Source organism: Cervus elaphus, chromosome 8, assembly GCF_910594005.1.
Source record: "Cervus elaphus chromosome 8, mCerEla1.1, whole genome shotgun sequence".
Classification (NCBI taxonomy): domain Eukaryota; kingdom Metazoa; phylum Chordata; class Mammalia; order Artiodactyla; family Cervidae; genus Cervus; species Cervus elaphus.
The window spans coordinates 15,376,974-15,391,534 of record NC_057822.1 but is presented as its reverse complement, the minus strand read 5'-3'; the positions used below and the strand labels follow the sequence as shown (position 1 = coordinate 15,391,534).

Here is a 14,561-nt window from a genome sequence, read left to right as displayed (position 1 = left end):
CAGAGGGAATCAGTGACCTCGTGAGCTCAGGTATATAGAAGGAAAGATGTTTAATCTTTCCATGGAACTGAAGAGAAGAGAAATTTAAAATCAAAATTGACCCTACTTACTTCTGTTGTCCAATATGAACCTTCCAAAAATTCAAGGTACAAATCTTCAGTTTTTACCCCCTCTCAATAGGAAAACTAGCTTAGACTTACACCTTTCAGATGAGCAGGGAGTCTGGGTCTTCCCTGGAATTGGCCACCAACTCGGGAAGGGTCTCTGTCTCATGCACAGAGATGTCTAAATAGTGTGTGTGTATGCTCAGTCATGTCTGACTCTTTGCAACCCTATGGACTGCAGCCCTCCAGGCTCCTCTGTCCATGGTAATTCTCCAGGCAAGAATACTAGAGTGAGTTGCCACTCCAGGGGATCTTCCCAACCTAGGGACCGAACCCGTGTCTCTGGCGTCTCCTGCATTGCAGGCAATGCTTTACCACTGAGCCACCTGGGAAGCCCACTCAGAGATGTGTAAGGGTGGCAAGGCTGAAATCAGATCCCTCGGCCACTGTTGTTGCTTCTGTTTGCCACACGGTGGCTCTGTTTGCAGCAAGTCTTACACAATCCAATGGCAAGGCCTCAGTGTCGAGCCTGCTCAGGTGACTGGCTATAAACCTTCTAGAGAAGAAGTGAAGTGAAAGTCGCTCAATCATGTCCGACTCTTTGCGACCCCATGGACTATACAGTCATGGAATCCTCCAGGCCAGAGTACTGGTTGCCTTTCCCTTCTCCAGGGGATCTTCCCAGCCCAGGGATCAAACCCAGGTCTCCCACATGGCAGGCAGATTCTTTACCAGCTGAGCCACAGCCCCCAAATGCCCCACCCAACTAAGGATGCCTCTTGAGTAGGTCCCCAGGGTCACAGTGGGCCCCCCAACAGCACCCACTTGCCCAGCACTCCAGCCCCAGGGTGCTGTCAGGACTGGTCCACCCTCCGGGTGACATGGAACCCCACCTTCTTCCCTCCCCAGGAAGTCACACCCACAGGGGGCCAGCTTCCCATGAAGCCAGACAGAGTCCCTATACACTTCCCCAGGCCAGCACAGCTACCCACCCTCTCTCAAAGGGCGATAAATCCATCAGGAAAATGTGCTGGGCTGTAAGGAACAGAAAATCCCCAAGACTCATGGTTTAAACATCAAGGTTTCCTCTTTCTCATATGGGAAGAATCTGGAGACGGCAGCTGCTTCCCTGGCTCAGCTGCCCCACAAAGCTGTGAGGGACCTGGCTCTGTGCTCTCTGCCCAGCCCTCCCTCCTTCACGTGCTGACTTTGTCCTCCAGCCTGAAGCCTTGGGTAGCACCTTGATTGCCACAGCTCCGTACTTCACATCATCTTCAAGGCAGGAAAGGGGTTAGCCTTTTCTGACCCTTTTAGCAGGAAGAAAAAGCTAAAACCGCTCAGCTGACTTCAGCAGACACCCCGTCGATCAAGAGGTCATCACATGGCCGCCCCGCCTGCAAGGGAGACTGGGAAATGAGCATTTTGCTTTTCCGGCCTCTGGAGGAGAAGGTGGCAGAGTTGTTAGACAGTGAGTGAGGACTACAGGAGGCTTTCTCTTACTGGGTTCCAAGCTGTTTTTCCCTGATCCTGGGAAAGATTGAAGGCAGGTGGAGAAGGGGATGACAGAGGATGAGATGGCTAGATGGCATCACCAACTCAATGGACATGAGTTTGAGTAAACTCCGGGAGTTGATGATGGACAGGGAGGCCTGGCGTGCTGCAGTCCATGGAGTCGCAAAGAGTCGGACACGACTGAGTGACTGAACTAAACTGAACTGAAGCTGTTGTTGTTTAATCTCTAAGTCCTGTCTGCCTCTTGGCAACCCCGTGGGCTGTGGCCCGCCAAGCTCCTCTGTCCATGAGATTTTCAAGGCAAGAATACTAGAGTGGGTTGCCATTTCCTTCTCCAAGGGATCTTCCCGACTCAGGGATTGAACCCAAGTCTCCTGCATTGGCAGGTGGATTCTTTACCACTGAGCCACCAGGGAAGTCCGATGGTTCCCATACCGCCACTTTAACACCTCCAGGGCAGAAACTGCCACTCCTCAGAGATGCCCCTAGATTACCAAGGAGACCTCCCAGAGCAGAGAGAAGGGGAGAAACCGGAAGTTAAAATCTGCATCCAGAAGAAGGAGGTACAGTTCCTACCAGAAGGAAGTCACTCTCCAGACTGTTCCTTTCTCTTCCCAGACACTTGTAGGGAAGAAAGTCAGAAATGTCAAGAATCAGCTGACTATCTATGTCTGGGGATGGTGGAGGAGGGCGGGCAGTAGGTGGTCCATGATTATGGGGAAGAAGCCATTAATGATATTTGGCAAAGCATCGTCTTGGAGGTGAGCAGAGAGGAGGAGGTGGGCTTCCCAGGTGCTAGTGGTAAAGAACCCACCTCCCAATGCAGGAGACCTAAGAGACATGGGTTCGATCCCTGGGTCGGGAAGATCCCCTGGAGAAAAGGCACGACAAGCCACTCCAGTATTCTTGCCTGGATAATCCCATGGACAGAGGAGCTTGGAGGGCTACAGTCCATAGGATCACAGAGTCAGACATGACTGCAGCAACTTAGCACAGAGAAGAGGAGAGGTACTGCTTTGCAAAACAGGTGACAGAATTGAGTCTGGGGGGAACTGGGGGTGAAGTGGGGAAAAGCAGCCGTTGGCTTTGTAAATGCCAGGGAAAGTGGGCTACACACCTAGATGCGTGGTGAGAGCAAAGCTTTTCGGGTTGGGGATGGGGTCGTCCAGGAAAGCCGAGCGCAGGGTCCAGAGCAGGGCCAAACGCAAGAGCGAGGTAGTTCGGGGAAGGCAGGGGCACTACTGTTACCCCCTGACCCTGAAGTCCTGGCAAGGACAGGAGGGCCTTGTGACCCAATGCAGGGGGCTGGGTCTGAGCCAACCTCACCTGGATCTCCAAGGACAGGGCAGGTGGGCTGACTTCTGCTTCACTGTCACACATTGAAATAACCAAAGACGCCATTCACTTGGGGGGAGGAGGACACATCCTCTGATGGTGCCTTCCCTCCGGCCCTCAGAGACCTCGCCCAGCCTTCCCCCAGCGTGCCAAAGGGTGGGCGGCACGTGTGGGAACCTGCCCACCTACTGGGTCATGCTGAGCTGTCTGCTGGGAATAGCTGGTCAGAAGACAGGTGGCTCACTGGCAGCAGGGCCCTCGGTGCCTAGATCAGCCTCAGCCCACCCTCCCGCTGACCACAATCTACAGCGGGGATGCGGCTGGTTTTCTGGCCCCTCTTGGTTGGTCGGTTTAGTCGCTAAGTCGCTAAGTTTAGTCGCTAAGTCTGACTCTTGCGGACCCCATGGATTGTAGCCCGCCAGGCTCCTCTGTCCATGGGGATTCTCCAGGCAAGAATACTGGCGTGGGTTGCCATTTCCTCCTCCAGTGGATCTTCCCAATCCAGGAATCGAACCTGGGTCTCCTGCATTGCAGGCAGATTCTTTACCAACTGAGCTATGAGGGAAGCCCTTCTGGGCCCTCTGGATCCCCTCATCAGACCCTTCATCTTGCCTGCCGTCCCCCTCCTCCTTGGACTGTGAGTTCCCATGAGCTGTTCAGGCTTATCCCTGGGTCCCCCTGGCCTCGCTATGTCCCCCCACAAGCTGGGGACTCCATGAGTGGATGATTTCACAGATGCTGAGGCCCCACTGAGGAGCCCCTACTCAGGAGCTGTCCTATTCCCTAGGGCCTGTGTCCCAAATCTTCCTTGGTCACCCTTCCTTTAAAGCTCACCAGACCCGAGTTCCCTGCCTCAGAGACCGGGGGACCCCAAGACCTGGTGCTCTCATTTGCATTCAGGTTTGGGGGCCTCAACCACGTGACACAGAAACTCAAGCACCAAACGTGTTTACCCATTAGCGTTCCCACCTCCCCAAATCCTGACCATGCCGGAGGGAGCCCCAATCGGGATCTTTCCTCAGCGCTCCGCCTTTATATCCCATGCTCATCTATCCCCAGCTGTGTCCTCAGCCCCCGGCCGGAACGCGGACAGAGGACTGGGTCAACTAAGCCTGAGAGTGGGGACAGAGGCCGGACAGTCTGGGCAGATGGAGCCCCTCCGTCCTCCCCAGCCTGGGTAATCTGAGCCCGGCATTGTGTCCGCGTGGGGACAGCTGGCAACGCTGTGGTCAGACAGCTGGTGGGGTTGGGCTGGCCTGGCCGGGGTGGCTTGGGGTGGGAGAATGTGGGCTGTTACATGAGCCCTGGAGGCTGCACCCCCAGCCCCGGGGGAACTGCAGTCCCACCCCGTCCCTGCAGAGAACCAGAGAACCGTGGCACCATGAGCGGGGGCCAGAGGCCGCTGTTCCTTCTGCCACTGCTGGCTGTCTGCTTGGGTGTGGACACAGGGGGTCTGGGGCCTGGGGAGGCCGGGAGCAGGAGCCCAAGGCCTCAGGGGATGGAGGGCCTGGGGAGGGGCGCTACTGAGGCCTGTCCCTCACCCCCCAGCTCCACATTTCTCCATGTCACCCTCTCCCGTGTCCCGCCCCCGCCCCGATCTGCCCCAGAGGCTGTGTCCAGGCTCACCGCTGTCTGCTCCAGGGGCTGAGACCCGGAACCAGGAGGAGCGTCTGCTCGGGGACCTGATGCAAGGCTACAACCCCCACCTGAGGCCTGCCGAGCACGATTTGGACGTGGTCAACGTCAGCCTGAAGCTCACCCTCACCAACCTCATCTCCCTGGTGAGCACAGGCCTGTGTGTGTGTGTGTGTGTTGGGGGGTGGGGGCAGGGATGACAGCCCACTGCTCCCCTGGGACCTGCTGGGGAGTGAAGGGGTGGCTCCAGCAGGCAGGAGCAGGCAAGGCCCACAGCAGAGAGAGACAGGGCTTGGGCAGCCCACCAGGGAGCTGGCCAAATCCCATGGGGGCTGCCCAAGAGGCTGGGGTCTTGTAGGGACATCTGGGGAGTCGGTCCATGATGGGGGCTTTGCCCTCTGTCCTGAACCCCCAGAATGAGCGAGAGGAGGCCCTCACCACCAATGTCTGGATAGAAATGGTAAGAAGCCGCTAGATTGCCCTCCTCCTTCCATCAGCCCCACTCTGGGCCCCCGAGGCCCCTCAGAGCTGCCTGTTCCCCTCCCACCCCATCTTGCCTCTTCTGCGCACCCCACCCCTGCCCCGGGAAGGGGCCTGGTTCCTGGGGGTGGGATGGGGTCTGGCAGCCCCTCCCCCTGCAGCAGTGGTGTGACTACCGGCTTCGCTGGGACCCTCAAGACTACGGCGGCCTGTGGGTGCTGCGGGTTCCGTCCACCATGGTGTGGCGGCCAGACATCGTGCTGGAGAACAAGTGAGGAGGGGGGCCCGGGCAGGGCAGGGCCCACAGGACAAGGGGGCCTCCGGGAAAGAGACGGGTGAACAGAGGGTGCAGCTGGGACCCCTGAGGGTGCCAGGGTGCGGGGACTAAGGGTGGGGCCCAGGAACCAGCAGCACTGATCCAGCCCCGGCTCCACTGCCTCAGGGCTGGGCCGCCTGGGTGGCTGCTCTCCCCGCTACCTTGGGGACAAGGACAGCTCCCTCAGGAGGCACAGGACAAGCGGGGAGCTTAACCACCATCAGTCGCAGTCATGACCCATATGGAGGAGAGCTGGGGCTAAGGAGCCTTGCAGAGTGGGTGTTGTGGGAGGTTGTTGAGGGAGGCAGTGGTCCCCAAGCTCGGGTGGAGGGGGACCAGGCAGGGGTATGGTTGGTGGCTGGGAAGGGTTGGTGTCCCCGGGGCCCATCTACTCAGGGCAGAGGACTGGTCAGGATTGGTGGGGGGTGTCTCAGTCTAGCAGGGGCTGTCGGGGCGCGGGCCCCCAGCCCCACAGCCTGGCCTGTGCGCAGCGTGGACGGCGTGTTCGAGGTGGCCCTCTACTGCAACGTGCTCGTGTCTCCCGACGGCTGTGTGTACTGGCTGCCGCCGGCCATCTTCCGCTCCTCCTGCCCCGTCTCTGTCACCTACTTCCCCTTCGACTGGCAGAACTGCTCCCTCATCTTCCAGTGAGGAGGCTCACGCACGGGGGTGGGGGGTTCTCCAAGCCGATCAAAGAGGGGTCCTGGCCAGGTGGGGACCCGAGGCTTCCGGCCAGGGGTGGGGAGCCGGGCTCCACCTCCCTGGGACCCAGACACCTGGAGATGCCCACAACCCTCCCTGCTAAGTCCCAGACGCCTCACTCATCCTTCTTCACTGCCTCAGTTTCCCCGCCCATGCGCCAAAGACAACCATCAGAGACTGTGGTGGGTGGGCGAGAAGGCACACACACGCCCACGACACACGTGCACACACACATGCACACATGCATTAGACCACTGCACCCTCAGACCCACAGAGAGACCGGGGCTGTCTCAGTGTCCTCCTCCATCAATGGGGGGACAGTGGTCTGTGGGATGGGTTCCCTGTATTTTAGAGAAGCAGTCTTTTTTTTTTTTTGTAATAAGGGAACCTGTCAGGAGACCCTCGTCAGTAAAAACAGATCAGAAAGGTACAGGCTGTATTTCCTGTTCTCACCATCGGCCCCTTCTGCCCTGGAGGCAATGGAAGGAAGGGACCCGGGTGGCCCGGAGCTCTGGCTACTAGGAGGCACACCCTGGAGCTTCAGCCTCCTGGTCCTTAAACTCTATAATTTCCCCAGACCTCAAGAGCCAGACTCCCTGCCCTGCTCCGACCCGCCCCATCTCCTGCCAAGGTTTTGTGGAGAACTCAGAAATTCTTGACTGAGCTTTTTGAGGCAAAACTGCCCTCAGTTGCCCTCAGGTGATGGTCTGTGTGACCTCCTGGTTGAGTCTACACACACTCCGATTTATCCTCTTTACCACCCCCATCTCCCAGGTCCCAGACCTACAGCACCAATGAGATCAATTTGCAGCTGAGCCAGGAAGACGGTCAGACCATCGAATGGATTTTCATCGACCCCGAGGCCTTCACAGGTAATCTCCATCGCAGGACCTGGCTGTGGGGGCGGGGCCAGGCCGAGACCACGCCCCCTCCCGTGTCACTCAAGGTGAAAGCTCCTGTGAACCGTAAAAGCCTGTCGTTTAAAGGCCCAGCAAAGCTGGATCTTCCTCATTGATAGTGACTCCGGTTTTGGCGGGAGGGGCGTCAAGCATCCATCCCCACACAGTGGTGCTTTCTGTGGGCACTGGGCTCCGTGGGCTGCCGGGATCGGCCCGCCCCCAGTCCCTGTGCCCACCCCCGCCTGCTGCCCGCAGAAAACGGGGAGTGGGCCATCCGGCACCGTCCAGCCAAGATGCTGCTGGACGAGGCAGCCCCAGCCGAGGAGGCAGGCCACCAGAAAGTCGTCTTCTACCTGCTCATCCAGCGCAAGCCCCTCTTCTACGTCATCAACATCATCGCGCCCTGTGTCCTCATCTCCTCCGTGGCCATCCTTATCTACTTCCTTCCTGCCAAGGGTACCTAGTGCTGGTGGGAGGGGGCCTATGGCCCGGCCAGCGGCACCGGGAGCAGGGAGGGCAGAATGGCACCCGAACCTGGCACCAGGGGCACGGACTCCTTGTGGGGAGGGTACTGCCCCATGGTGGGGAGGTTGAGATCCGCTCTGAGGGCCTCTTGGTCATCGGCAGCGGGGGGCCAGAAATGTACCGTCGCCATCAATGTGCTCCTGGCCCAGACCGTCTTCCTCTTCCTCGTGGCCAAGAAGGTGCCCGAGACCTCCCAGGCAGTGCCACTCATCAGCAAGTAAGGCTGGCTCTCATGCTTGAGCCCACCTCCTTTCCTCCCTTCTCAGGAATGCAGGGTACTTGCCCTCTTGCCACTCCCCACCCTCCTCAATCCCAGGGATTTGGGGGAATCAGCCACTAGGGGTGGGACTGGTATCTGGGGATGAAGCAGCCAGCCCCACCACCTGCCTATCCTGCCCTGCAGGTACCTGACCTTCCTCCTGGTGGTGACCATCCTCATTGTCGTGAACGCTGTGGTCGTACTCAACGTGTCTTTGAGGTCCCCCCACACACACTCCATGGCCCGAGGGGTCCGCAAGGCAAGCTCCCTACCCTTGCCTATTTCAGCCTCTTCCTGCCCTGTCTGTTCACACACCCTCCTGGCCCTGGGCACATTCCTCACCCACCACGTTCAGCAGCAAACCGGACCCATGTGTATCTTGAAGCACATGCCCAGATGGATCAAGAGTAATATACAGTGCTTACTCTGCGGTAGGCATATTACGTATACTAACTTATTTAACCTTCATAAGACTTCTGTGAAATGGGTATTGGTCTCATCTCCAGTTTATACATGAGGAAACTGAGGCACAGAGAGGTTAAGTAGCCCTGCCGAGGTCGCACAGCAAGAAAGTGGAGGAGGCAGGATTCTGCCTGGGTCAAGTGGCTCCAGGGCCTGTGTGAGCTGCAGCCCACCTGAAGCAGTCAGCTGGGACCCTTGTTACAAAGGCAGATTCCCAAGCCTGCCCCAGACATGCTGGGTCAGAGGTGGAACCCAGGAACCTATGTTTATGACAAGTGTCCTGGTGATTCTGACATGCACAAAAGTTTGGGGGCCCTGGATCAGTGTCTGGCACAGAACAGGTAAGCCGTAGCAGGGCCAAGCCACTGCCCCTGCCAGGCTGCCTCAGGGGCCCCCATCATGTGAACTCTTTGTGCCAACCGTCACCTTCTGCTCCCAATCCCGGTCACCCAGGAAGGTCTGCTGGCCACTAGGCTAAGCCACACACAACATCTCTCCAGGTGTTCCTGCAGCTCTTGCCCCAGCTGTTGCGGATGCACGTTCGCCCACTGGCCCCAGTGGCCGTGCAGGATGCCCGGCCCCAGCTACAGAATGGATCCTCCTCGGGGTGGCCAATCACAGCTGGGGAGGAGGTAGCCCTCTGCCTGCCCCGCAGTGAACTCCTCTTCCAGCAGCGCCAGCGCAATGGGCTGGTGAGGGCAGCGCTGGAGAAGCTTGGTGAGGCAGGAGATGTGATGGACAGGAAGGGTCATCTGTTGACCAAGGTGCCAGGCACAGCAGATGAGGGGTGGGCAAACGTCCAGTTTGGGGAGAGAGGGGCTGGGGTCCCTAAGAAAGCGGGGGCCACTTTTTCGACTGTTCCTCCCCAGTTCTACTCCCAAACCTTACCCTTTATCATCAACAGAGAAAGGTCCAGAGTCAGGGCAGAGCCCTGAGTGGTGTGGCAGCCTGAAGCAGGCTGCCCCGGCCATCCAGGCCTGCGTGGAGGCCTGCAACCTCATTGCCCGTGCCCGGCACCAGCAGACTCACTTTGACAGTGTAAGTCAGCAGGGAGTGGGGTGTGGTTTGCACACCTAGTGTGCAAACTTGGACCTGAGATGGGGGCAGGATGAGTGGGGTGGCCATGGTATGGCAACGGCATGGAAAAAGTGGAATTGGGAGTGGCACCATGGGACCATGGAAAAGGCCAGAGTCAGACCTGAAGTAGGTGAGCAGGGCTCATGGAAATGAGCAGAAGCCTGCTGGATGGCTAAGGATGCTCCAGAGATCCAGCCTTGGTGTCACCTCTGGTCATCTCTTACCTTGCCTTCCACCCTCAGGGGAACGAGGAGTGGTTCCTGGTGGGCCGAGTGCTGGATCGAGTCTGCTTCCTGGCCATGCTCTCGCTCTTTGTCTGTGGCACTGCTGGCATCTTCCTCATGGCCCACTACAACCGAGTGCCCTCCCTGCCTTTTCCTGGGGACCCCCGCTCCTATCTGCCCTCCTCTGACTGAGCTGACTGATCGCTGCTAGCCACATGGAGTCTTATCAGCTGTGTTCTGCTCCTGAGGTCATGAGTATACTCTTCGGGAAACACTCTTGGGGGATATGTGAGAAAAGCTGGGGAAATAAAGAGACAGAGCTGGAACCCCGGAGTGGTTGGGACTGGGATGTGGGTAGAGTGTGCTAGTGGAATCAGCATGCACGTGGCACTGGCTTGCTTGTCCTAGCACTCTCCTCACTTCAGCAAAGTGTTGTCAACTCCCATCGCTTCTGAAACCCTAAGGACTCTGTTTATCCTATCCCCAGCTATACAAGGTCCTAGCCCTCCAGGCCTGGGCCTCTCTTCCCTTTTGCAAGTTCCCTGCAGCCTCTTGAAGGAGAGGAGTCAAGAGAGAAATGAAGAGTGGCGGCCAATGATCTCTTGTAGGGAGGCAGCCCACTCCAGGTGGCATCTGCCTGCTTTACGGGGGCTGAAGGCACCAAACATTTTATGAGTTTTATTCTCTTTTTTTCATTCTCAAAAGCTCCTCACAGCATTACAGATAAGCAAGAGTCACTATTCCCCTATGTTTAGGTTGGGCAAATTGGGGCCTAGAGTAAGAGGGGCTTGCCAGAACAATGGTGGATAAATAAGGTTTGGAGTTCAGAATTCCCAACTCTGACCCAATCTTAGACATTCTAAGAAAGTACTATGGTTTGGAAAATGGACCCCTCTCCCTTCTCTTCTCAAAGGCCAGGGAATTTGCACTGGTCCGAAGGGATGGTTAAGACAAGAAAGAGCCAGGGAGGGAAGTAGGGATCCTGAGAGGAGACCCTGACCAGCCTCCCTTGGCCCTAGTTAGGAAACAAGGAGGCTAGCTGGTCTTTGGGGCAGGTGGGGTGGGGGAGGTGTCAGTAAGGCCATGCTTTTAGAGTATGGCTGGAGCCTGAGCCCTGAGTTCTACTGGTAACAAGACACAAGCACATTTGTGCTTGCTGAACCTGTGTCTTCATCTGTAAATATGGGCACAGATATCAGTTCCTATCTACCTTCATCACAGGAACAAAGGTGCTGGTGAAGATTTAAAAAATGTTACAGTGTCCTGACAACGGGACATTGTTGGGACGAGGGAGCAAGACCCTGGAAATAGCCAGGGTTGCTGGCTTTCGGAATCACTCATCAGCAGGTTCATTGCATTTACTCCGGAGGGTCTGTGTGTGTGTGCACTGCACACACTGCTGTGTATTTGGAGCAGCGGGTAATTCGAAGATGGAGGGGACCACTGCTGGTTCCTGTAAGCCTCTTACAAGCTCAGCCACCTGGGGTGAATCTCTCACCCTCTCTGACTGCCACCGAAGGTGGAGAGGAGCTCTGTAGTTCCTGGCACAAGTAAGCAAAGATGAACAATAGCTACCGTTTATTGAGGGCTACTTTGTGTAGAGCTGAACACTGATTATCTTGATCAATCCACAAGGCAACGTGAAGATACGGGTAGTATATCAAAGGATGGTTAGTACCAAAGAAACAGCGTCAGGGAGGTTAGGGGACAGTTCAGGATCGCGCAGCCCAATTGCAGGTAGAGTCGGGATTTGTAGCAAGAGCCGGCTCCCTCAGCGACTCGGAGCCCGCCTCGGGAGGCGTTCAGGACGCCCTCGGCTAAGCAGGGCGGGCGAGCGGGCGGCAGGCAGGAACAAGGACCGGGACAGGAACCGAAACCCGACTTCACGCCGCCAAACCTGGGCGCCTCTGCGCAGGAGCAAGGCGTCCCGGGATATCCGCCCCCTACCCGGCCAACGCGCCAACGTTCCGCTGTGCCCTGAGCAACCGGAAGTGGCCGGACCCTAGGCGGAGGGACCTGGGGGAGCGGAAGTCACTTCGTGAGGCAGTGGCGACGGTGGCGGCGAGAGGATGAACAACAAGTTCGACGCGTGAGTGGCGCGTGGCCGCCCCCCAGGGCCCCTTCCCCCCAACTGTTCTCTGCGCCCACCCCCGCCCGGACTGCAGGCGGCGCAAACTGCGGCACAGGCTACAATCTCTGACTTGCGCTGCGGTCTGGCCGGCCATGGGCGGCCAGCGGGAATGAGGGGGTTAGGGACGAGGGATGCAGGGGTCTCGGGGACCCCAGGGTCGTATGGACCCAGGGCGAAGTGCGGTGTCCGGTGGGCAGGAGGTGGCCGTGCGGCCCGGAAGGAGATTTTGGGACGCCCCGCCCGAGTGCGGGTTACCCGCGGCGTGGAGGGGCGGAGACCTTGGCGGTTTAGGTGTTTCCGCAGCCTGGCCGCCCTGCCACTGAATTCAGCTTTTCTCACACACCTCTCTGGCCTAGGCAGGTCACCTCTCCTCTGAGTCTCAGTTTTCTCATTTGCAAAGTAGGGACAGTAACAGCCCATGTCATAGAGTTGCGAGGATGCAGTGAGGTAATGTGGCTGCCGCGTTTAGCGCAGCGGCTGCTCTGTTACGGAATTTTCATCGTCTTCCTGAGAGCCTTCCTACTTCCTTTCTTCTTCCTCCTCATTTACCCCCCTTCCAAACACTCTCCCAGAACTCAGTTTCTCGCCCAACGGGTGAACCTTATCTATTGTTTGAATGCTAGTTTCAGCATCAAACAGTTTGGAGGTGCAGAAAGGAAATGCGTAATATTTTTGCACATTTCCCTCCAGCGATTGTATCTGGAGGTAGACTTTTGTTTTTGGCTTTCTTCTGATAGTCTAGCAGTCAATCTTTCTTCTTTTCTGAAGACCTAGATTTCCAGCCTCAGACCCACCAGTTACCAGCTATTTGACAGCAGGAAAGTTACCCAGTCTCTGAGCCTCTGTTAATCCAAACCGCATTAGTGATTATTGTCTTGCTGCTGCACTGGGTGTGATAAGGATCAAATCACATTCAGCAACCCTTAAAGGTACTCTGTAAAGTGTTAAATAGAGAGACATGTGAAGTGGAATTACCATTAATTTAGTTTGTGACCCACTGTTGCTGAGGGGAAATAGGAGTTTTTCCAGGACAGTGAGTGCTGGTGTGCAAATTCATAGGTCCTGGATTCCAGCACTCTTGGCAGCTCCTCAGGAATGTTTCCTGGTTGCTGAAAGGGCTCTACTACTTGAAGAAAGTCTTGGGAGTTTGCTTCTGTAGCCCACTGTGTAGCTCAGCTCATCTCTATACTGATTACCACTACCCCACCCCCCATCTTCAGGGACTTCCCTGGTAACTCACTGGTAAAGAATCTACCTGCCAATGCAGGAGAAGCAGGTTTGATCCCTGGGTCAGGAAGATCCTCTGGAGAAGGAAATGGCAACCCACTCCAGTATTCTTGCCTGGTAAATCCCATGGACAGAGGAGCCTGGCAGGCTATAGCCCATGGGGTTGCAAAAGAGTCCGACCCAACTTAGTGACTGAACAACAAAAACCCCATCCTAAGCCCTGCAAGTCTTAGCTCTAGATTGAAGTCCTGCCTCAGTGGAGCTTTCTGCCAGCCCTATACTCCTTTCTCCACCAAACTGAAGAAATCAAAATTTCATCTTAAGACACTTTATGGGTCATCTGGTCCATTCCTACCCAAATCATTTCTTGGGCTGCTGCTGCTTAGTCGCTTCCGTTGTATCCGACTCTGTGCGATCCCATAGACTGCAGCCCAGCCGGCTCCTCTGTCCTCGGATTCTCCAGGCAAGAACACTGGAGTAGGTTGCCATTGCCTTCTCCAATGCATGCATGCATGCTAAGGCACTTCAGTCATGTCCGACTCTGCGACCCCATGGCCAGCAACCCACCAGGCTCCTCTGTCCCTGGGATTTTTTCCAGGCAAGAACACTGGAGTGGGTTGCCATTTCCTTCTTCATTTCTTGGTCTGCAGTAAGCTAATTTGAGAATGGCAATAATGGCTTCCATAGGCACTTTGCTGCTTTTCACATATTAACTGATTCAAACAACCCTGTAAGGGGGATCTTGTTCCTTTGTTTTACAAATAGGGAAAATGAGACTCTCTGAGATGAAATAAGTTGCCCACAGCAGGAAGGGCCACATATGGTGAGATTCATACCCAGGTTGTTTAAAGTTGGTTCAAGCACATCTTGACAAAAATTAACCCGGATTCTTTTCTTCTGGCTGTGCCCTGTGGCTCGTGGGATCTTCAGTTCCCTGATCAGAGTTTGAACTTGAGCCCCCCTACATTGAAAGTGTGAGATCTCAACCACTGGACCATCTGGGAAGTCCCTAACCTGCGTCATTTTTAATTTGTTCCAGTTATTAACTATTCATTATACTGAGCCAGATTTTTTTAAACATCTGTCTTCTAGCTATTCACGAGAAAAAAAGTAAACTGTCTTTCATTTGAAATTAACAATTGAAGAAAGCACTCCAACCCTTAGGTGTTTTTTGTTTTTTGGCTTTTTTAATGCAAAAAAGTGCAGTTTGTAGGCCACTGGTTACCTGTTTGGTCTCTATACTCTTCACCACTTGGTTCCTAAGGACATGTGGACATGTTTCAGTTTGCCAGAGTCCTACAAATCCAGTGCTTGGATTTGAGTATTCTAGTCTAATCTGATGGGCTCAGATTTCAGAGGAGTTCTAGTATCCTTTTCTGTGTGGCCTACATGCGTAACCTAATCCGCCCCCTAACCCCACCCCCGCCATCAAGTCTGTAGGTGCCCTTGCTGTCGATCCTATTCAAATATAAAACCATTAAGAGGCTTTCTAGGTACTGCAGTCCCTGCAGGGTTGAGCTTGGTTTTCAGATCCAGGTGCCAGATTTTATTTTGTCCCTGTCCTCTCTGTTAGCTTTGGCCCATTCTTACCTACTATCTGAACCACTTATTTGGCACTTACTATTCTGCCTTGTATTGCCTTGATTTTAGAAATCCATGTGTTAAATGTGTTT

General features: G+C 55.7%; 2 protein-coding genes across 7 annotated transcripts in view; both read left to right on the top strand.

The window, feature by feature from the left end:
• Positions 1–4,054: 4,054 nt before the first annotated feature.
• On the top strand, positions 4,055–9,860 carry LOC122698531 (acetylcholine receptor subunit gamma). 4 transcript variants are annotated; one of them, XM_043909674.1, is made up of 12 exons: positions 4,055–4,128; positions 4,593–4,732; positions 5,002–5,046; positions 5,228–5,337; positions 5,874–6,029; positions 6,859–6,956; positions 7,239–7,439; positions 7,611–7,725; positions 7,912–8,026; positions 8,730–8,946; positions 9,134–9,267; positions 9,549–9,860. In XM_043909674.1, the coding sequence occupies exons 2-12, from the start codon at positions 4,637–4,639 to the stop codon at positions 9,720–9,722; spliced, it is 1,461 nt and encodes a 486-aa protein (XP_043765609.1). In that variant the 5' UTR covers positions 4,055–4,128; positions 4,593–4,636; the 3' UTR covers positions 9,723–9,860. The 4 variants fall into 4 exon arrangements, with proteins under 4 accessions (XP_043765609.1, XP_043765607.1, XP_043765605.1 ...); XM_043909672.1 differs by lacking the exon at positions 4,055–4,128 and adding an exon at positions 4,236–4,387 and having other exon boundaries at positions 5,231–5,337; XM_043909670.1 differs by lacking the exon at positions 4,055–4,128 and adding an exon at positions 4,236–4,387.
• A 1,460-nt stretch (positions 9,861–11,320) lies between these two features.
• Positions 11,321–14,561, top strand: part of EIF4E2 (eukaryotic translation initiation factor 4E family member 2) — a 29,837-nt gene continuing 26,596 nt past the window's right edge. For all 3 annotated transcript variants that reach the window (XM_043909677.1, XM_043909676.1, XM_043909675.1), the window contains exon 1: positions 11,321–11,619. In XM_043909677.1, the coding sequence (XP_043765612.1) occupies positions 11,600–11,619 (20 nt within the window). In that variant the 5' untranslated portion in view covers positions 11,321–11,599. The remainder of the gene's footprint in view (positions 11,620–14,561) is intronic.

Bases quoted from the DNA above. Each gene is read 5' to 3' on its own strand.
- LOC122698531 (XM_043909670.1), top strand. From the start codon at position 4,249: ATGAGCCCTGGAGGCTGCACCCCCAGCCCCGGGGGAACTGCAGTCCCA. The intron at 4,388-4,592 runs GTGTGGACACAG...TGTCTGCTCCAG, and splicing joins ACTGCTGGCTGTCTGCTTGG to GGGCTGAGACCCGGAACCAG. The intron at 6,957-7,238 runs GTAATCTCCATC...TGCTGCCCGCAG, and splicing joins CGACCCCGAGGCCTTCACAG to AAAACGGGGAGTGGGCCATC.